Here is a 20,000-nt window from a genome sequence, read left to right as displayed (position 1 = left end):
AGAATGGTGAGCGTGTGGAATTGGGCAGACGTCCACGCATAAGTTCAAATCCCACCACGTACCGCCTTGAAACTATGCCATTTGTGGAGTGGTTTAAAGTCAGCTACATGTCACCATGATACCCATGCAGGTTCTAGGTGGTTACACCAAAGATGCACTTGGGTGGTGATATGGGCCCTAATATGCCCACCACTATAAATAAAATTCCCTGCGCCACTAATGGGCGGAGACAGAACAGCGCCTCCCATACATACTCTTCAAGTAAAACCTACAGGCGCTATAGGCCACAACATAAAAAAAGATATGTTGTTGGTGAATTATTGGTGAGGGTAGTGTACAACCCAGGTGTGAAATACCAAGTATATTTAATGTTTCTTTCTACAGTGTATTGTTTCTAACGTGTCGAGTTACTGTTCTGAATAACTTGTTGATATAATCCCATGTATTGACAATGGCTTCTGTATGGAACAATGTTGATGTAGGAGTGTCCTGATTCTGTATGGAATATGGGAATAGATTAATCTTACGGATTGCTTTGTATGGACCCTTTGTGTGGTAATTGGTGCATGTGGTGGTGGTGATTCATTAGTCACAGTGATGTCATCTTCACTGATCAGTCACCAGTCACCCAGCGTTATGTCCAGGGAGGTGGTCGTGCTGTGGAGTCAGTGTGTGGGAACAGTTTGGAAAGTGGTTAAAGGTTACCTGGAGTTTCTTGCTGGCGAGTTGATTGAGTGAGTTACCATTAATACGACTAACAGGAATATTCCGTATATACATTTCAGTATAAACTTGCATCCAATATGTCATGTGATAGTGGGATAGGCAGGATAACCACCAGCCTTATGCTATTTCAGTTCTCTCTTGCAAGCCCGGTTACCGCAATAAAAGGTGTGTATTTTCGTAAACGAGTTCTGTTTCTGTCTTAATGAACTTTTGGACACGTGAGCAAATTTAGTGATTCAGTTTGGTATCCATCACAGCTTAATGTTAACGACTTGTTTGATCACCTCTCTGCACCAAAACGGGTTACTTCCCAGCCTGTCCGTACTGTGACCCGCGCTGCCTAACCTTTTATTTATTTATTTATTTTATTTCTACCATGTGGACTTTTCACGAGAATCTCTGGGGTAAAGGTGATACTTTTGTGGCACCTCCTATCTCAAAGCCCACCCGCTAGGAAACCATTGCCCGAGTGAGGAAGCCCAACCTACACTCGGACCGTGGGCAGGATCCGAATCGGTGCGCTTGGAGACTCCTCGGACGTCAAAGCACGCAGGGTTCCACTGTACCACGGGGACGAGGCCACCCTCAAGACATGCCCCCGGTGAACTGGCGTTTCATCCCACCTAGCATTATTGCATCAAGCCAGAAAACTACTCCCCTAATGCTGTTCCTGCGGTGTGAGTGTGCTGTGGGGCCCTAACATTGCCTAACCTGACCTGACCTAACCTAACCTAACCTAAATTTTCTGAATCTTATCTTATTCAAACTAAGCTAACGTAACTTGGCCCAACTTAACCTAACCTTACCTTACCCAGGGGAGCTGAGAAATGGTGATCTTTTTTTTTCTACTTTATCTAATCACTATCACCGGAAACACCTACGTATACAAAAGATAGTACGTGTGTGTGTGTGTGTGTGTGTGTTTGGCTCTATATAAAGGGGCATGGTCAAGCCAGCCTACAATATTACCTCAGGTTTAGCAGCCATGAAGACTCTGCAAGGGCTGATGGTGGTGGTGGTGGCAGTGGTGGTGGTGGTGGTAAGTGTGTTTGTGTGTGTGTGTGTGTGTGTGTGTGTGTGTGTGTGTTTGTGTGTATGTGTGTGTGTCGAATTTACTTTAGTTATTCGTCTCTCCTTCTCCCTTTACCTTTTTTCTTGTTTTTTCCTTCTTTACTTTTTTATTTCCTTCCACTCCTCTTCCTCCTCTTACGTCTTCTCTTACTTCTACTGCTGTTTCTACTAATTCTAATACTGCTACTCCTCCTATTATTGCTTTTCCTCCTCCTTGTCTTTATCTTTCCTCTCCTCCTCCTCCTCCTCCTCCTCTGTGCTTGGCCCGGTTCTTTTCCTTATTTATGTTAATGATATCGATGAGGGCCTCACCTGTAAAGTAAGTAAGTTTGCTGATGATACTAAAGTAATGAATAAAGTAGTCACGTCGGAGGAGAAAAGAAAACTACAATCAGATCTGGACCGCTTAGCCACTTGGTCAGACAAGTGGCAGATGAGCTTTTTATCGGTAGAACTTTTCAATTTAAATCAGAAGGGGTTATTCTCACATTGTTTAATGCACTCGTCCGACCTCATCTTGAATACTGTGTCCAGTTCTGGTCACCCCACTATAGGAAAGATATAGACAACCTGGAGAGAGTCCAAAGAAGAGTCACCAAATTGATCCCACGACTGCGAAACAAGCCTTACGAGGAGCGCTTGAGGGAACTCAACTTGTTCAGTTTAGAGAAGCGGCGTATGCGAGGAGATTTGATTGAACTATTTAAAATGTTCCGGGGCTTTGATAACATAAATGTAAACAACTATCTCACCATTGACAGCTCCAACACCACTAGAAATAATGGCTACAAGATTACAGGTAAACGTTTCAGGTCAGACGAGGCAAAACATTATTTCTTCAATAGAATTGTAAATGTGTGGAACTCTCTCCCAGCACATGTTGTCCCTAGCAATACGATAGAAACTTTTAAAAAAAGGTTGGACATTCACTTCACATTAACCCCTCAATTGACGTACTTTGCGCCTTCATAAGCTATCCTTTGTTTGTTTGTAGTTACTGTACCAGATAGTGTCACTTCTCCTTCAATCTTTCCTATCACATCTTTGACTTTCTCTCCCTGTGGCCTCTTTTCTTCTTCCTTGAACCCTGATGTCCTTCACCCTCTAACTTATAACATCTCTGGTGGTAGCATAGGCACACAGACAGCCTCGTTAGGCCCAGTAGGACTGTTGCTGTCTGTTCCTTCCTTTGTATTCCTTTGTATTCCTCCTCCTCCTCCTCCTTCTCTTACTGCTATTCCTCCTATTACTGCTTTTCCTCCTCCTTGTCTTTATCTTTCCTCTCCTCCTGGTCCTCCTCCTCCTCCTCCTCCTCCTCCTCCTCCTCCTCCTCCTCCTCCTCCTCTTGCCATGGTACAGCGGAACCACGCGTGTTTTGGGGAAGGAGGGATCAAGTGTATGGGTTTGAATCCTGGCTATTGTTCGAATGTAGGAAGGGCTTCCTTACTCGGGATAATGGTTCCTTAACGGGTGGACTTTCACATAGGGAGTACCCAAAATACCTCCTCTAGCCTGTAATTCCCGTAAAAACCTTACATTGTAAAAAAAGAAACTAATTACCTGACAGCCTTGTAAAGATGTAATGAGGTGTTTAGTGTCTGTGATCAGCGGTAACCTTGGTCAATCTTTCCCAGGCGCATGGCGTGGTGTCAGATTTTTGCTCACCAGACTGCACCGGACACAGTTTCCTGGACCAAGTGGCAGACCCTAATAACTGCACCTACTACTATGTGTGTTTAGATGACGGCATCCCGTCGGACCACTCTGTACCCTGCGATGAAGGGAAATACTTCAATGAAACTCAGGGAGGTTGTGTTGAAGAAACGACTCCATGTGAGAATACATGCGGCAGTGGTGGTGGTGGTGAGCCCTTAGACTGCAAGCTGACCTGTAAATTTGATGCCGGTAGTGGTCAGCTGGAGTACATATCAGATATTGATTGTTCCAAGTACCATGTCTGTTTCGCTGGGTCAGTTCAGGGTCCCTTCACGTGTCCTCCTGAACACAGCTTTTTCGATGGCAGTAAATGTGGAGACGACGATGCGAACTGTTGCCATAGGATATGTAAGCCGTACTGTACCACCGATGACTTGGGCAAAGTCGTCCCTGATCCCAATGACTGCCACCGATTCTATTTGTGCATTGAGGGTGATGCAGTTCCTGATGAGATATATGGGTTTGACTGTCCGGTCGGCAAGAATTTCAACCTCCAGCTAGGGGAGTGTACCAGCGATGCGGAGTGTGTGAAAATCTGCAACAGCAACTCGTCCAACACCACCACCCCGCCCTCCTCCACCTGCAACGAGTCCCTCACCTGCACAGAAACGGGTTTCTTCCCAGTCTGCCCATACTGCGACCCGCGCTATCTGAACTGCCCCAGTGCCGGAGTCGAGGCCACCCTCAACACCTGCCCTGGTAGCTTGGTGTTCCATCCCACCCAGCATTACTGTATCAAGCCAGAAAACTGCTCCCCTAGTGTTGTTTCTGCTGTGGTGCCCTGACCTTGCCTGACCTGACCCTGCCTGACCTGACCTGGCCTAACCTGACCTAACTTTGCTGTATTTTATCTTATTTAACCTAACCTAACCTAACCTTACTCTGCTTCACCCAATACATAATGTGGACATATCAATCTTTTTTAAGTCCTTATTCTTACCCACTATCAAACATTCAGTCTTGTTTTGATTAAGTTTCAAGTGCTTGGATTCCATCCATCTACCAACATCATACATAATAAGTTTTATCTTTCCTCCAACATTATCTACATTGTTCAAGGTCATGTAAAACTGTGTGTCATCAGCAAACAATTTGAAGTCAATGTCATGTTTTCTTAGTATGTGTGATAGTTCGATAGTATATATACAGAAGAGAATAGGACCTAAAACACTGCCTTGGGGTACTCCTCTTTCTAAAATCTTCTTGTCTGAGAAAGATTTACCAACTTGAACACAGTATTGCCTGTTTGCAAGATAACTATGTGAGTCGTACTGTACCACTGATGACTTGGGCAAAGTCGTCCCTGATCCAAATGACTGCCACCGGATCTATTTGTGCATTGAGGATAATACAGCTCATGAGGAGATATATGGGTTCAACTGTCCGGACGGCAAGAATTTCAACCTCCAGCTAGGGGAGTGTACCAGCGACGCGGAGTGTGTGAAAATCTGCAACAGGACCGTGCAGCCAGGCAAGACCACCACCCCGTCCTGCCCATACTGTGACCCGCGTTAGCTGGACTGCCGCAGTGTCGGGGTTGAGGCCACCCTTAACACCTGCCCTGATGGCCTGGTGTTCCATCCCACCCAGCATTACTGTATGAGGCCAGAAAACTGCTCCCCTAATGTTGTTTCTGCTGTGGTGCCCTGACCTTGCCTGACCTGACCTTGCCTGACCTGACCTTGCCTGACCTGACCCTGCCTGACCTGACCTGGCCTAATCTGACCTAACTTTGCTGTATGTTATCTTATTTAATATCAGCTAGCGTAATTTAGCCTAACTTTACCCTACCTTACCTTACTCAAATTAATGTTACCTAATCTTGACTATCACTGCCTTTGACTTTTTTTCTACTTCTCCTTCTATCGGTTAATAAAAGCGATAAACAACAAAAACAACAACAACGACAACAACAACAACTACTACTACTACTACTACTACTATCTCTACCCTTACCACTACTACCACTACCTCTACAACTACCACTACTGTTACTAGAAATAATAAGAACAATAGTGTAACAAAGAACAATAAAAGAAGTATATTGCAATGTCTGATTATATAGGTATGATTTGTATATATAATTAATTGAATAAGTAGTTCGGACGTTAATGAAGTGATTGTGATTCAAATAACTGCGTGTATTTAGGAAATGTATAATGAATGAAATGAAGAAGTTGATGAGGTTATGCATGAAATAATACATAATACAAAAACCAGTGAATTTTATACATGCATACAGCGACGTTCATTCGACTCATTTGTAGGTATGTATATGTGTATGTAAAAGCTAGTGTATATTTAGATGCATGATTGTGAATAAACCCGCAAATGTATCAAGATGTATTCTCTTCTCCCTCGTTTATGTATGTGTGTATGTATGTATACCTTATGATACATTTATATACATGTTCAGATATTTGTTTATCCATTATGTTCTCTCATTGATGTTGTGTTGCGTTGTGCTAAAGGTTTGAGTTGAGGTTGGTTAGGTTATATTTTGGTTTGGTTTTGTTAAATTTGGTTAAGTTAGATTAAGATAAGTTGTAATAAGTTAGAATAGGACTAAGAAAGGTCAGGTTACGTTAGGTCAAATTAGGTTAGGTTTGTGAAGGTTGTGTCATGTGAAGTCAGGTGTAGAGTCAGGCAAAGTCAGATTAGGTCAAGTAAAGTCAGGTATCCAAAGATCTAGCCAGGTCAGAGAGAATCACATGTTAGGTAAGAAAGTCATATCTCAGGTCAGGTCAGTGAGAGAGAGAGAGTCAGGTTAGGTCAGGTCAGGTCATTTAAGGTCATAGGATAGGAGAGAGTCAAGCTTGGCAAAGAGTGACGCAGGTGGCGAAATATTCACACCTTCCCGAGCCAATATTAAACACCATCCCGTCGTCACACTTATAATGCAGGGCGGGGTTTGGAGCGCCGGTTTCAATGCAGATGTAGTACCACAGGCAGTCGAGTGGGTCTGGAATCTGCACAAAACCTGGGTGACAATAGGGCGTGCAAAGATCAGAGCAGCAGGCGTCGGAGTCAGTGGTGCAGAGTTTCCCGTCGAAGTATGGTTTGTTGAAGGGACATCGAAGTTCCTGTGGGGGATAGAAAATAGTAGTAGTAGTAGTGGTAGTAGTAGTAGTAGTAGTAGTAGTAGTAGTAGTAGTAGTAGTAGTAATGTCATGAAAGCAACCTTGCAAATCTCATTAACTTCCACTACAGTGTGTTAGACCGTACAACCATGAAAAACATCCTTGAAAACATCAGTAACATCCACTACACCTTCTTAAACTATTGAAACCATGAAAAACATCCTCTTAGACTATCGGAACCATTACAAACACCCTAGGAAGCCCCAATAACTTCCACTACACCCTTTTCACTAAACATCCACGAAAAGTGCCCTCGAAAACCCCAACATGTGGGAGCATGGCCTTTACCTGTGTGGGATGGAGCGCTGCATCACATACATAGTAGATTGAACAGGCTGTGGGCTCAGAAATCAAGTCTAATGGCTCGTTACAAGTCATGTGGCACAGTGAAGGGAGGCACTGAGGTGTACAGTCCTCAGTGCCTTGACAGATGCCGTTCTCGAAGTGGCCAGAGACGCAAGGCACGGGGTGGTCTGAGGGCAACTCGTCAGCTAGACACACGTAGAATTGAGTGCAGTTGTAAGGGTCAGCCACAAAGTCCCCGGCGTTGTGTCCAGAGCAATCTGGGAGGCAGTGGCCAGCTGCGGTGATTCCCGCTGCTGTGTGAACCTGGTGGCGGACCGAGGCATTAATGTGAGTCTTTGCTGGGTGGGGCTAAAAACAACTGAAAAACCCTAATAATTTCCACGTTAAACTGTCACTGGAACCATCAAAACACCCTTCAAAACACCAATAACTTCCACTGCAGCTATTAAACTGTCAAACTATCACTGGAACCATCAAAACACCCTTCAAAACACCAATAACTTTTACTGCAGCCTGTTAAACTGTCAAACTATCACTGGAACCACCAAAACACTCTTGGAAACCCCAAACAACACACTAATCCCCTATGAAAAGCAAGAGATAAGACAGAATAGTGTTAGCATTAGCATTAGCAGTAGTTGTAGTAGTAGAACATTCTCACCAGTAGAGCGGCTATGAAGAATTGTAATGTATTCATGGTGTGTGCAAGATACATTGAGTTGCTTCCACGTACTGTCTTATATCAAGTAATGTCAAGGTTACGGTAGGGTGGCTTGAGAGAGGGGATGCGGGGGGGCGATGTGAGCTAATGGTAGGAGGAGGGGAGGGGTCGTGGTAGAGAACAGGCTGGGTCTTGCATCATGCTTGCGTCTCTAATCTGTTTTCCTGGATGTGTTTGTGTGTGTGTGTGTGTGTGTGTGTGTGTGTGTGTGTGTGTGTGTGTGTGTGTGTGTGTGTGTGTGTGTGTGTGTGTGAGCAGCCACGTGTGTGTTTCCCATTTTTGTTTATCTTTTTTGGTATTTGTTCTGCGTCTTATTGTTTTGTTGTTGTTGTTGTTGTTGTTGTTCTTGTTCATCGTCGTCGTCTTCTTCCTCCTCCTCCTCCTCCTCCTCCTCCTCCTCCTCCTCCTCCTCCTCCTCCTCCTCCTCCTCCTCACCATCATCATCATCACCATCATCATCATCATCATCATCATCTTCATCTCCCAAATTGTACATATCATCACACACACACACACACACACACACACACACACACACACACACACACACACACACACACACACACACACACACACACACACACACACACTGTCCCCTCCTCTCATTGGCAGATAAGGAACCAATTAGAAGAGCGATTGTCGTCACCATGGCTGTTTTTAGACACGTGGGCACTGCATTACAGGTGGCGGTGGATAGAATGAGGGAAAGGAAAGGAACCAGTTGTGCAAGACGCCACATACACCACAAAGAGAGAGAGAGAGAGAGAGAGAGAGAGAGAGAGAGAGAGAGAGATGATATTCGAGGCACGCCCAATTGACTTAAGCCAATGGAATACATGATCCAAAAAAAACACGTTCATTTTTCGCGTGTGTGGTTTTCCGTGACCGTCTTGGCACGCATCTACCTCGTCCCGTGTTCCGAGCCAGCACTTGTCTATGTCTCTTGTCCCTTCTGGTGCGTGTGATAGTGGTAAGTCTTCTGCAGGTGTTGTGGGGGTGTAAGGCTGTGTAGAGAGAGAGAGAGAGAGAGAGAGAGAGAGAAAGGAACCACGGACGTTTTGGGGTCCGATGGGTCTCAAGTGCACGGGTTTGAATCTTGGCCACGGTCGGAGTGTAGGAAGGGCTTCATTTCATCGAGGTAATGGTTTGCTAACGGCTGGGCTTTCAGATATGAGGTACGCAAAATACAGTCCATTGATTCTGGTGAGAGAGAGAGAGAGAGAGAGAGAGAGAGAGAGAGAGAGAGATCAAAACATACTCATGTATTTTTAGTACACTCTTTTCAGTTACATACATCTATCCACCTTACATTGAACCTTTACTAGTTAGCAGTAATAATAGTAGTAGTAGTAGTAGTAGTAGAAGTAGTAGGCCAGTAGGGATTGTTAGTATAGCAGAAGCAGTTATTTCCTAACATTTCGTTAGGCCAGGGGCAGTTAGGGCCAGGGGCAGTTGGGGCAGCGGAGGGGGCAGGTACGGTTAGTACTGGGGGCAGTTGGTGAGGCAGTAATGTGAGGTGGGATCAAAGAGCATTCCATTAGGGCAGGCCTGGACCACGGCTGCCTGGCTGCTGCTTTCACAGTGGAAGTAGTCTGTGTAGCAGAAGTTGCACATGGGAAAGTTGCCGTTGCCGGGACAAATCATGGAGGACGTGTGTTGCCGCCGCCACCAGGTGAACCAGTTGACCCCCCACACAAGATAACACAGGAGGCGGACGACGTGCAGTGGCCAGAGGCGATGTCAGAGAACCAACCATTATCACACTGGTAGTGGTACTTTGAGTCTGCCGGGCCCTCCGTCATGCAGTTGTAATAGCTGTGGCAGTCAGTGGGACTAATGATCCCAGTGAGGCGTACAAGAGCCTGATCCAAGAAGCAGGTTGTCGTCTATGTTGGTACGAACAACCTCCATACCAACCTCTCGCTCACATAGCAGACCTCGTGAAATGGCATCCACAAAGATTTGTTATTGTTGGCGGGAGAAGTTCGTTAGCCCGCCTAAGAGTGCTCATTGGCTGCCAGGGCTGATACGTCACTACCGTTTCGTTACGAGGACAGGCAGCCAGTCATAAGGCGGCTTTATGCTATCCCTACTCCAGGGCTGAGGAAATCATATGACATTGCTCATCAACACTGATACAGCGTCACGTGCCCACAGCTACCACTCAACACAGTCAGCAGGCCTCACCATGCTTTTATCACAGCTAAGGAACCCAACAAAAAAACAAGGACACAAGGAGTCGCCGACATTGAGGCGAGGTGTAGCCTCGGAGTGTGATTTCAGGCAGGCGGTAAACCAAAAATAGGACAAATATAATATATATATATATATATATATATATATATATATATATATATATATATATATATATATATATATATATATATATATATATATATATATATATATTGTTTGAATGTCGCAGGTGTGTCAAGTGTTGGCTTATGGCAGCAAACACAGTGAACTGTTTGCTTATTGTTTCATCTTGACCAAATTGCATGTGGAATCAGTTAATGTTTTGGGCATTGCTTTGAGTAAATAAAAGAAAATCTTTTTGTTCACCTTTTTTTGGACATTAGTGACTTACATGTCCAGTATGTTTTGTATGGGTATTGTTCTATTTCGTGACCTAACTGCTGGAATATGTTTTATTTCTTTGCTTTATATTGCTGAGAAATGGAAACATTAAGATGAGGGTGGGTTGGAATGGGTTGGTATTGGCAGCGTTGAAAACCCATCTATTTATGAAACAAGAGTTTGCTTTGGTGTACATATAGTCAATAAGCGAAGTAAAATCTGGGTATGCCCCACTGAGTCATTGAGTCCTCTGCCAGATGAAGTTCCAAAGCAAGTAGTTCATGCCGACGGAAGCGGCATTCATTAGTAGTTCACTATCAGTCAGTGCCACGGAGTCAAGGTGATCCTCATGACATGATCGTTTATAAATACAAAGATATGGTATCCATTATAGCAGGCAATACAGGAGTGGAAACATAAGTATCACATTGAAACAAACACGCAAGCTAAAAGGGTCACAAGAAGAAGCGGCCGAGTCACCGACACCTGCGGCTGATCTCATCTCTGCTTTATTTTTGATGTTCCATGTAAGTTTTCACTTTGTGCATTACAAAACAATCCTTTCTTGTTGGTAAGGTTTGTGACAAGCTAATAGAAATGTTTTGTGAACATAAATTTATATATAAGACAGTAACACCACCTCGAGACGTAGTGTTCCCAGCAACCTGATAGCAACCTCGTAACCATGGCAACGGTGTCCTTCTATGCGTTCATGGATATCATTTCGCGGGTGGAGGTTGCTCCGCTGTTGCTAAAGTTTCTCGGACCCCTGCGCAGATGTCTTAGCAGCATTGGCTCTCGTCAGTAGTGCACTTCTCTCCGTTGAAGTACGGTGCTTCGGTGTCACAATGGAAGGGCCCTTGAGGTGTATTGGAAGCATCGCATATATAGTACACAGTGCAGTCTAAGGCGTCACCAACGATATCCAAAGGTTGCGAACACAACAGGTTGCAGGCTTTCGGGGCGACGCAGTTGGAGGTGCAATCGTCCTTGGCTTGGCACATGCCATTCACGAAGTGTGACTCTGGGTCGCAGGCAGTCGGTATTTCTGTGTGGGCGACAGCACTCGTCACCTGCAGGGAGACACACAGACGCCTTGTTAATAGTGCAGCCCTTAGAGATGCGGCAACAGACAGTAGAAATCCTTAGGGTAGGAAATCAGGACAGGACAGGAAGGGATATCTCAGAGGAGATGCGATGGAGGGGAATCAGGGTACTGAGGGATGCAAGGTCTGTTACAGGCTCTACCTAGGGGCCAGGTGCACGTCTTCTTTCAGTTGACTATAGTAGTAGTAGTAGCAGTAGTAGTAGTAGTACTAATAGTAGTAGTAGTAGTAGTAGTAGTAGTAGTAGTAGTAGTAGTAGTAGTTTTAATGCAAAAGGGTAAGCTGACCAAAGGCAACAAAAAAAAGGCTAACTTAATTGTTGGTTCCCTTAAAGATAAGTAGAGTTAGCCAGATCTAAGGAACAAATGTCTTGAAACCTCCCTCTTAAAAGAACTCAAGTCGTAGGAGCTCCAGAGTTTACCAGTGAAAGGTATGAATGATTGAGAGTACTGGTTAACTCTTGCATTAGAGAGTTTGACAGAATAAGGATGAGAGGAAGAAATACTTGTGCAGCGAGGGTAGGGGAGGAGGGGAGGCATGCAGTTAGCAAGATCAGTAGAACATTTAGCATGAAAATAGCGATAAAAGATAGCAAGAGATGCAACATTGTGGTGAGAAAGAGGCTGAAGACAGTCTATCAGAGGAGGGGAGTTGGTGAGACGAAAAGCTTTTGATTCCACCCTATCTAATAAAACTGTGTGACTGGAACCCCCCCCCCCAAACATGCTAAGAGTACTCCACACAGGGGCGGATCAGGCCCTGGTACAGAGTTAGCTGTTGGAGGGCGAGAAAAACTGACGGAGACGCTGCAGAACGCCTAACTTCATAGAAGGTGTTTTAGCAAGAGATGAGATGTGAAGTTTGCAGTGAAGGACAGTATGAGTGAAGGACAGACCGAGGATATTCAGTGTGGAAGAGGGAGACAGTTGAGTGTCACTGAAGAAGAGGGGATAGTTGTGTGGAAGGTTGTGTCCGCTTGATAGATGGAGGAATTGAGTTTTTGAGGCATTGAACACTTCTAAGTTTTCTCTGCCCCAATCAGAACTCTTAGAAAGATAAGACGTCAGGAGTTCTACGGCGTCTCTGCGTGATCTGTTGACTTCCTGAAGGGGTGGTCATCTCTTAAAAGACGTCGAGAGATGTAGGGTGGTATCATCAGCATAGGAGTGGATAGGGCAAGAAGTTTGGTTAAGACGATCATTAAAAAGTAATAGAAAGAGAGTGGGTGACAGGACAGAACCCTGAAGAACACCACTATCTTAAATTTAGAAGAGCAGTGGCCGTTTACCACGGCTGTAATAGAACGGTCAGAAAGGAAACTTGAGATAAAGTTGCAAAGAGGAGGATAGAAACCGTAGGAGTGCAGTTTTCAAATCAAAGCTTTGTGCCAGTACTAGTAGTAGTAGTAGTAGTAGTAGTAGTAGTAGTAGTAGTAGTAGTAGTAGTAGTAGTAGTAGTAGTAGTAGTAGTAGTAGTAGTAGTAGTAGTAGTAGTAGTAGTAGTAGTAGTAGTAGTAGTAGCAGCAGCAGCAGCAGGAGCAGCAGCAGTATTGGCAGGGACTCACCATTAGCGTGGCAGTAAGCAGAAGTGTCTTCATGTTGTCTGGTGAAGAAAGATGTAAAACTCCACCTCTCTCACCTCCTCTTTATATGCCCCGTGTACCAAGGTCACGGTACCACACACACACACACACACACACACACACACACACACACACACACACACACACACACACACACACACACACACACACTATCCCGTCCTCTCATTAGCAGATAAGGAGCCAATTAGAAGAGCGATCGTCGTTACCATGGCAACTGTTTTTAGACACGTGGGCACTGCATTACAGGTGGCGCCAAGGGAGCGGGTGGCGGTGGATAGAACGAGGGAGGGGAAAGGAACCAGCTGTGTAAGATGGCGCATACACCACAAAGAGAGAGAGAGAGAGAGAGAGAGAGAGAGAGAGAGAGAGAGTACGTGCGTTTCGTGGTCCAAGAGGTTCCAAATCAAACGTGGTCGAATCCTTGCGACGGTCGGAGTGTAGGAAGGGCTTTCTTTCCTCGGAGCAACGGATTCCTAACAGTTGTGCTTTCACATTGGAGGTACCCTAAATACCTCCTCTAGCCCGTAATTCCCGTGAAAAGCCCCCATTGTATAAGAGAGAGAGAGAGAGAGAGAGAGAGAGAGAGAGAGAATAAAACGTATTAGTATCTTTTCAGTACACGTTTTTATTTTGAATTACATACATCTATACACCTTGCATCAAACTTTTACCTGTTAGCAGCAGTAAAAAGAGTAATAATAGTAGTGGAAGTAGTAGTAGTAGTAGTAGTAGTAGTAGTAGTAGTAGTAGTAGTAGTAGTAGTAGAAGTAGTAGGCCAGTAGGGATTGTTAGTATAGCAGAAGCAGTTATTTCCTAACATTTCGCTAGGCCAGGGGCAGTTAGGGCCAGGGACAGTTGGGGCAGCGGAGGGGGCAGGTACGGTTAGTACTGGGGGCAGTTGGTGAGGCAGTAATGTGAGGTGGGATCAAAGAGCTTTCCATTAGGGCAGGCCTGGACCACGGCTGCCTGGCTGCTGCTTTCACAGTGGAAGTAGTCTGTGTAGCAGTAGTTGCACATGGGAAAGTTGCCGTTGCTGGGACAAATCATGGAGGACGTGCAGCCTGGTAAAGGTGTGCTGCCGCCACCACCAGGTGAACCAGTTGACCCACACAAGATAACACAGGAGGCGGACGACGTGCAGTGTCCAGAGGCGATGTCAAAGTTCCAGCCATTATCACACTTGTAGTGGTACTTTGGGTCCGCCGGGCCCTCCTCCACGCAGACGTAGTAGCTTTTGCAGTCAGTGGGATCGATGATCTGTGTACCCACCGTGTTGCAGTAGGGCGTGCAGTGGTCTTTGCAGCACTGACTCGTCAGAGGTGCACTTCTCTCCGTTGAAGTACTGTTTATCGGCGTCACAGTGGTAGGGCCCTCGAGGGTTATTGGAAGCATCACATATGTAATACACATTGCAGTCTAAAGGATCAGCCACTAGATCCAAAGGCTTTGTACACAACAGGTTACAGTCTTTTGGAACGCACTGAGGGGTGCATTCGCCCGTGCCCTGGCATTTGCCCGCCTCGAAGTGTGACCCTGGATCGCAGGGGATGGGTTTTTCTGTGTAGTCGCCGTCCACCAGACACATGTAGTACTGAGTGCAGTTGTAAGGGTCTGCCACCTTGTCCCCGGGGTTGTGACCTTCACAGCTCACGGTACACTCGTCAGTTGCGGCCAGCACCAGGACAGCACTCGCCACCTGCAGGGAGACACACAGACGCCTTGTTAGTAGTGCAGCCCTTAGAGATGCGGCAACAGGCAGAGGAAATCCCTAGGGTAGGAATTCAGGACAGGACAGGATATGTCAGAGGGGATGTGATGGAAGTGAAGCAGGTACTGAGGGATGCAAGGTCTGTTAGAGGCTCTGGTTAGAGACCAGGAACACGCCTTCCTTCAGTAGACTATAGTAGTAGTAGCAGCAGCAGTATTGGCAGGGACTCACCATTAGCGTGGCAGTAAGCAGAAGGGTTTTCATGTTGTCTGGTGAAGAAAGTTGTAGAACTCCGCCTCGCTCACCTCCTCTTTATATGCCTCGTGTACCAAGGTCACAGTACACACACACACACACACACACACACACACACACACACACACACACACACACACACACACACACACACACACACACACACTGTCCCGTCCTCTCATTGGCAGATAAGGAACCAATTAGAAGAGCGATTGTCATTACCATAGCAACTGTTTTTAGACACGTGGGCACTGCATTACAGGTGGCGCCAGGGGAGCGGGTGGCGGTGGATAGAACGAGGAGGAAAGGAACCAGCTGTGCAAGACGCCACATACACCACAAAGAGAGCAGAGAGAGAGAGAGAGAGAGAGAGAGAGTGAGAGAAAGAGAAAGAAAGGGATAGGTGTCTACATTGGCTAACGAGTGTTGTGCATCGCGGTTGTGGGAATTTTGGAAAGAAAACGAAAATATAGAAAACGCAAATGCCTTGTGACTGTGAAAAGATTGATTTTAACTCTGTAATTGTGTGAATCATGGTGGAGTGTTTGGCTAGCCGTTTGTTTAGCAGCTGGAAAAAAAAAAGACCAGAAAAAATGCTGCCTTAGTTTTCAGAGAAGAGTTTGGCCAGTGAAAAAAAGAAAGAAGAAAAAACTATTGGTTTTGCACTAGCCAAACACACTCCCAAAGCACTAGATGTGTCCTCACGCGCTGTGGTATATGTTTGCTGTGTTTTCTGGTGTATTCGATGCTGGTACGTCTCGTGCTGGTATTGTGGTGGTGTGAGGCTGTGTCCAGACGTGCTGTGGTATGTTTTCGTTGTCTTTACAGGTTAATACGAAACAAGAACAATAAAGGAAAAAAAAGAAAAAGGTGAAGATGAAAGAACTAAGGGAATGCGAAGAAGGAAGTGAAAAGAAAAAAAAAACAAAGGAAGAGAGAAAGAAAGAAAGTAAAAAATAGAAAAAAAAGGTAAAGGGGTGTGTTTAGATGTGCTGTGGTGAACTTTTAACCCTTTGAATAAACGCCACCACCACCACCACCACCACCACCACCACCACTCACAGTGTAGAGCGAGGTAGCCAGGTGTAAGAATGGAAGGTGTGGACAGGAAGGTGTTGTATGTCTATTTCCTTTTTCAAATTCAGAGAGAGAGAGAGAGAGAGAGAGAGAGAGAGAGAGAGAGAGAGAGAGAGAGAGAGAGAGAGACCACGCGCGGTTCAGGGTCCAAGAGGTTCCAAATCGCACGAGTTTGAATCCTTGTGACGGTCGGAGTGTAGGAAGGGCTGTGAGTAACGGATTCCTAACAGTTGTGCTTTCACATTGGAGGTACCCTAAATACCTCCTCTAGCCCGTAATTCCCGTGAAAAGCCCTTATTGTATAAGAGAAAGAGAGAGAGAGAGAGAGAGAGAGAGAGAGAGAGAGAATAAAACGTATTAGTATCTTTTCAGTACACGTTTTTATTTTGAATTACATACATCTATACACCTTGCATCAAACTTTTACCTGTTAGCAGCAGTAAAAAGAGTAATAATAGTAGTGGAAGTAGTAGTAGTAGTAGTAGTAGTAGTAGTAGTAGTAGTAGTAGTAGTAGTAGTAGTAGTAGAAGTAGTAGGCCAGTAGGGATTGTTAGTATAGCAGAAGCAGTTATTTCCTAACATTTCGCCAGGCCAGGGGCAGTTAGGGCCAGGGACAGTTGGGGCAGCGGAGGGGGCAGGTACGGTTAGTACTGGGGGCAGTTGGTGAGGCAGTAATGTGAGGTGGGATCAAAGAGCATTCCATTAGGGCAGGCCTGGACCACGGCTGCCTGGCTGCTGCTTTCACAGTGGAAGTAGTCTGTGTAGCAGTAGTTGCACATGGGAAAGTTGCCGTTGCTGGGACAAATCATGGAGGACGTGCAGCCTGGTAAAGGTGTGCTGCCGCCACCACCAGGTGAACCAGTTGACCCACACAAGATAACACAGGAGGCGGACGACGTGCAGTGTCCAGAGGCGATGTCAAAGTTCCAGCCATTATCACACTTGTAGTGGTACTTTGGGTCCGCCGGGCCCTCCTCCACGCAGACGTAGTAGCTTTTGCAGTCAGTGGGATCGATGATCTGTGTACCCACCGTGTTGCAGTAGGGCGTGCAGTGGTCTTTGCAGCACTGACTCTCGTCAGAGGTGCACTTCTCTCCGTTGAAGTACTGTTTATCGGCGTCACAGTGGTAGGGTCCTCGAGGGTTATTGGAAGCATCACATATGTAGTACACATTGCAGTCAAAGGGATCAGCTATGAAAACCAAAGGCTTTGTACACAACAGGTTACAGTCTTTTGGAACGCACTGAGGGGTGCATTCGGCCGTGCCCTGGCATTTGCCCGCCTCGAAGTGTGACCCTGGATCGCAGGGGATGGGTTTTTCTGTGTAGTCGCCGTCCACCAGACACATGTAGTACTGAGTGCAGTTGTAAGGGTCTGCCACCTTGTCCCCGGGGTTGTGACCTTCACAGCTCACGGTACACTCGTCAGTTGCGGCCAGCACCAGGACAGCACTCGCCACCTGCAGGGAGACACACAGACGCCTTGTTAGTAGTGCAGCCCTTAGAGATGCGGCAACAGGCAGAGGAAATCCCTAGGGTAGGAATTCAGGACAGGACAGGATATGTCAGAGGGATGTGATGGAAGTGAAGCAGGTACTGAGGGATGCAAGGTCTGTTAGAGGCTCTGGTTAGAGACCAGGAACACGCCTTCCTTCAGTAGACTATAGTAGTAGTAGCAGCAGCAGTATTGGCAGGGACTCACCATTAGCGTGGCAGTAAGCAGAAGGGTTTTCATGTTGTCTGGTGAAGAAAGTTGTAGAACTCCGCCTCGCTCACCTCCTCTTTATATGCCTCGTGTACCAAGGTCACAGTACCACACACACACACACACACACACACACACACACACACACACACACACACACACACACACACACACACACACACACACACACACACACTGTCCCGTCCTCTCATTGGCAAATAAGGAACCAATTAGAAGAGCGATTGTCATTACCATAGCAACTGTTTTTAGACACGTGGGCACTGCATTACAGGTGGCGCCAGGGGAGCGGGTGGCGGTGGATAGAACGAGGGAGGGGAAAGGAACCAGCTGTGCAAGACGCCACATACACCACAAAGAGAGCAGAGAGAGAGAGAGAGAGAGAGAGAGAGTGAGAGAAAGAGAAAGAAAGGGATAGGTGTCTACATTGGCTAACGAGTGTTGTGCATCGCGGTTGTGGGAATTTTGGAAAGAAAACGAAAATATAGAAAACGCAAATGCCTTGTGACTGTGAAAAAATTGATTTCAACTCTGTAATTGTGTGAATCATGGTGGAGTGTTTGGCTAGCCGTTTGTTTAGCAGCTGGAAAAAAAAAAGACCAGAAAAAATGCTGCCTTAGTTTTCAGAGAAGAGTTTGGCCAGTGAAAAAAAGAAAGAAGAAAAAACTATTGGTTTTGCACTAGCCAAACACACTCCCAAAGCACTAGATGTGTCCTCACGCGCTGTGGTATATGTTTGCTGTGTTTTCTGGTGTATTCGATGCTGGTACGTCTCGTGCTGGTATTGTGGTGGTGTGAGGCTGTGTCCAGACGTGCTGTGGTATGTTTTCGTTGTCTTTACAGGTTAATACGAAACAAGAACAATAAAGGAAAAAAAAAGAAAAAGGTGAAGATGAAAGAACTAAGGGAATACGAAGAAAGAAGTGAAAAAGGAAAAAAAAACAAAGGAAGAGAGAAAGAAAGAAAGTAAAAAATAGATGTGCTGTGGTGAACTTTTAACCCTTTGAATAAACGCCACCACCACCACCACCACCACCACCACCACCACTCACAGTGTAGAGCGAGGTAGCCAGGTGTAAGAATGGAAGGTGTGGACAGGAAGGTGTTGTATGTCTATTTCCTTTTTCAAATTCAGAGAGAGACAGAGAGAGAGAGAGAGAGAGAGAGAGAGAGACCACGCGCGCTTCAGGGTCCAAGAGGTTCCAAATCGCACGAGTTTGAATCCTTGTGACGGTCGGAGTGTAGGAAGGGCTGTGAGTAACGGATTCCTAACAGTTGTGCTTTCACATTGGAGGTACCCTAAATACCTCCTCTAGCCCGTAATTCCGTGAAAAGCCCTTATTGTATAAGAGAAGAGAGAGAGAGAGAGAGAGAGAGAGAGAGAGAGAATAAAACGTATTAGTATCTTTTCAGTACACGTTTTTATTTTGAATTACATACATCTATACACCTTGCATCAAACTTTTACCTGTTAGCAGCAGTAAAAAGAGTAATAATAGTAGTGGAAGTAGTAGTAGTGGTAGTAGTAGTAGTAGTAGTAGTAGTAGTAGTAGTAGTAGTAGTAGTAGTAGTAGAAGTAGTAGGCCAGTAGGGATTGTTAGTATAGCAGAAGCAGTTATTTCCTAACATTTCGCTAGGCCAGGGGCAGTTAGGGCCAGGGACAGTTGGGGCAGCGGAGGGGGCAGGTACGGTTAGTACTGGGGGCAGTTGGTGAGGCAGTAATGTGAGGTGGGATCAAAGAGCATTCCATTAGGGCAGGCCTGGACCACGGCTGCCTGGCTGCTGCTTTCACAGTGGAAGTAGTCTGTGTAGCAGTAGTTGCACATGGGAAAGTTGCCGTTGCTGGGACAAATCATGGAGGACGTGCAGCCTGGTAAAGGTGTGCTGCCGCCACCACCAGGTGAACCAGTTGACCCACACAAGATAACACAGGAGGCGGACGACGTGCAGTGGCCAGAGGCGATGTCAAAGTTCCAGCCATTATCACACTTGTAGTGGTACTTTGGGTCCGCCGGGCCCTCCTCCACGCAGACGTAGTAGCTTTTGCAGTCAGTGGGATCGATGATCTGTGTACCCACCGTGTTGCAGTAGGGCGTGCAGTGGTCTTTGCAGCACTGACTCTCGTCAGAGGTGCACTTCTCTCCGTTGAAGTACTGTTTATCGGCGTCACAGTGGTAGGGTCCTCGAGGGTTATTGGAAGCATCACATATGTAGTACACATTGCAGTCAAAGGGATCAGCTATGAAAACCAAAGGCTTTGTACACAACAGG

The 20,000-nt window shown here is 45.9% G+C and overlaps 6 protein-coding genes across 8 annotated transcripts in view; 1 reads left to right on the top strand and 5 right to left on the bottom strand.

Moving 5' to 3' along the window:
* The first annotated feature begins 1,693 nt into the window (after positions 1 to 1,693).
* Positions 1,694 to 4,429, top strand: LOC123509289 (peritrophin-48-like). 3 transcript variants are annotated; one of them, XM_045263492.1, is made up of 2 exons: positions 1,694 to 1,765; positions 3,432 to 4,429. In XM_045263492.1, exons 1-2 carry the CDS (start codon positions 1,712 to 1,714, stop codon positions 4,296 to 4,298), a joined length of 921 nt encoding a protein of 306 aa, XP_045119427.1. In that variant the 5' UTR covers positions 1,694 to 1,711; the 3' UTR covers positions 4,299 to 4,429. The 3 variants fall into 3 exon arrangements, with proteins under 3 accessions (XP_045119427.1, XP_045119428.1, XP_045119429.1); XM_045263493.1 differs by having other exon boundaries at positions 1,704 to 1,762; XM_045263494.1 differs by lacking the exon at positions 1,694 to 1,765 and adding an exon at positions 2,563 to 2,596.
* Positions 4,430 to 5,723: 1,294 nt separating this feature from the next.
* Positions 5,724 to 7,683, bottom strand: LOC123509290. The gene is made up of 3 exons (XM_045263495.1): positions 7,621 to 7,683; positions 6,942 to 7,262; positions 5,724 to 6,596 (listed from the first exon to the last, which is right to left on the bottom strand). Exons 1-3 carry the CDS (start codon positions 7,672 to 7,674, stop codon positions 6,324 to 6,326), a joined length of 648 nt encoding a protein of 215 aa, XP_045119430.1. The 5' UTR covers positions 7,675 to 7,683; the 3' UTR covers positions 5,724 to 6,323.
* A 3,067-nt stretch (positions 7,684 to 10,750) lies between these two features.
* LOC123509315 lies at positions 10,751 to 13,080 on the bottom strand. Its single transcript, XM_045263543.1, has 2 exons — positions 12,928 to 13,080; positions 10,751 to 11,330 (listed from the first exon to the last, which is right to left on the bottom strand). Exons 1-2 carry the CDS (start codon positions 12,958 to 12,960, stop codon positions 11,040 to 11,042), a joined length of 324 nt encoding a protein of 107 aa, XP_045119478.1. The 5' UTR covers positions 12,961 to 13,080; the 3' UTR covers positions 10,751 to 11,039.
* Positions 13,081 to 13,571: 491 nt separating this feature from the next.
* On the bottom strand, positions 13,572 to 15,036 carry LOC123509314. The gene is given in 3 exon segments (XM_045263542.1): positions 13,572 to 14,275; positions 14,277 to 14,662; positions 14,906 to 15,036. Coding segments are annotated over 3 exon segments (846 nt in total). The 5' UTR covers positions 14,939 to 15,036; the 3' UTR covers positions 13,572 to 13,848.
* Positions 15,037 to 16,367: 1,331 nt separating this feature from the next.
* Positions 16,368 to 17,864, bottom strand: LOC123509317. Its single transcript, XM_045263545.1, has 2 exons — positions 17,709 to 17,864; positions 16,368 to 17,466 (listed from the first exon to the last, which is right to left on the bottom strand). The coding sequence occupies exons 1-2, from the start codon at positions 17,739 to 17,741 to the stop codon at positions 16,651 to 16,653; spliced, it is 849 nt and encodes a 282-aa protein (XP_045119480.1). The 5' UTR covers positions 17,742 to 17,864; the 3' UTR covers positions 16,368 to 16,650.
* A 1,462-nt stretch (positions 17,865 to 19,326) lies between these two features.
* LOC123509318 overlaps positions 19,327 to 20,000 on the bottom strand; it is a 1,308-nt gene continuing 634 nt past the window's right edge. The window contains exon 2 of the mRNA XM_045263546.1: positions 19,327 to 20,000. This exon is cut by the window's right edge and continues 236 nt beyond it. Coding sequence (XP_045119481.1) covers positions 19,421 to 20,000 — 580 coding nt within the window. The 3' untranslated portion in view covers positions 19,327 to 19,420.

The sequence above is a fragment of the Portunus trituberculatus genome, chromosome 26 (genome assembly GCF_017591435.1).
Source record: "Portunus trituberculatus isolate SZX2019 chromosome 26, ASM1759143v1, whole genome shotgun sequence".
NCBI lineage: Eukaryota > Metazoa > Arthropoda > Malacostraca > Decapoda > Portunidae > Portunus > Portunus trituberculatus.
This window is presented reverse-complemented; position numbering and strand designations above follow the sequence as displayed.

Excerpts from the sequence above, each read along its gene's own strand:
- LOC123509289 (XM_045263492.1), top strand. The coding sequence starts at position 1,712 with ATGAAGACTCTGCAAGGGCTGATGGTGGTGGTGGTGGCAGTGGTGGTG. Across the intron at positions 1,766-3,431 it reads TGGCAGTGGTGGTGGTGGTG|GCGCATGGCGTGGTGTCAGA; the intron begins GTAAGTGTGTTT and ends AATCTTTCCCAG.
- LOC123509315 (XM_045263543.1), bottom strand. The coding sequence starts at position 12,960 with ATGAAGACACTTCTGCTTACTGCCACGCTAATG. Across the intron at positions 11,331-12,927 it reads TGCTTACTGCCACGCTAATG|GTGACGAGTGCTGTCGCCCA; the intron begins GTGAGTCCCTGC and ends GTCTCCCTGCAG.
- LOC123509290 (XM_045263495.1), bottom strand. The coding sequence starts at position 7,674 with ATGTATCTTGCACACACCATGAATACATTACAATTCTTCATAGCCGCT. Across the intron at positions 7,263-7,620 it reads TCTTCATAGCCGCTCTACTG|GTTCACACAGCAGCGGGAAT; the intron begins GTGAGAATGTTC and ends GTCCGCCACCAG. Across the intron at positions 6,597-6,941 it reads CAGCGCTCCATCCCACACAG|GAACTTCGATGTCCCTTCAA; the intron begins GTAAAGGCCATG and ends TATCCCCCACAG.
- LOC123509317 (XM_045263545.1), bottom strand. The coding sequence starts at position 17,741 with ATGAAAACCCTTCTGCTTACTGCCACGCTAATG. Across the intron at positions 17,467-17,708 it reads TGCTTACTGCCACGCTAATG|GTGGCGAGTGCTGTCCTGGT; the intron begins GTGAGTCCCTGC and ends GTCTCCCTGCAG.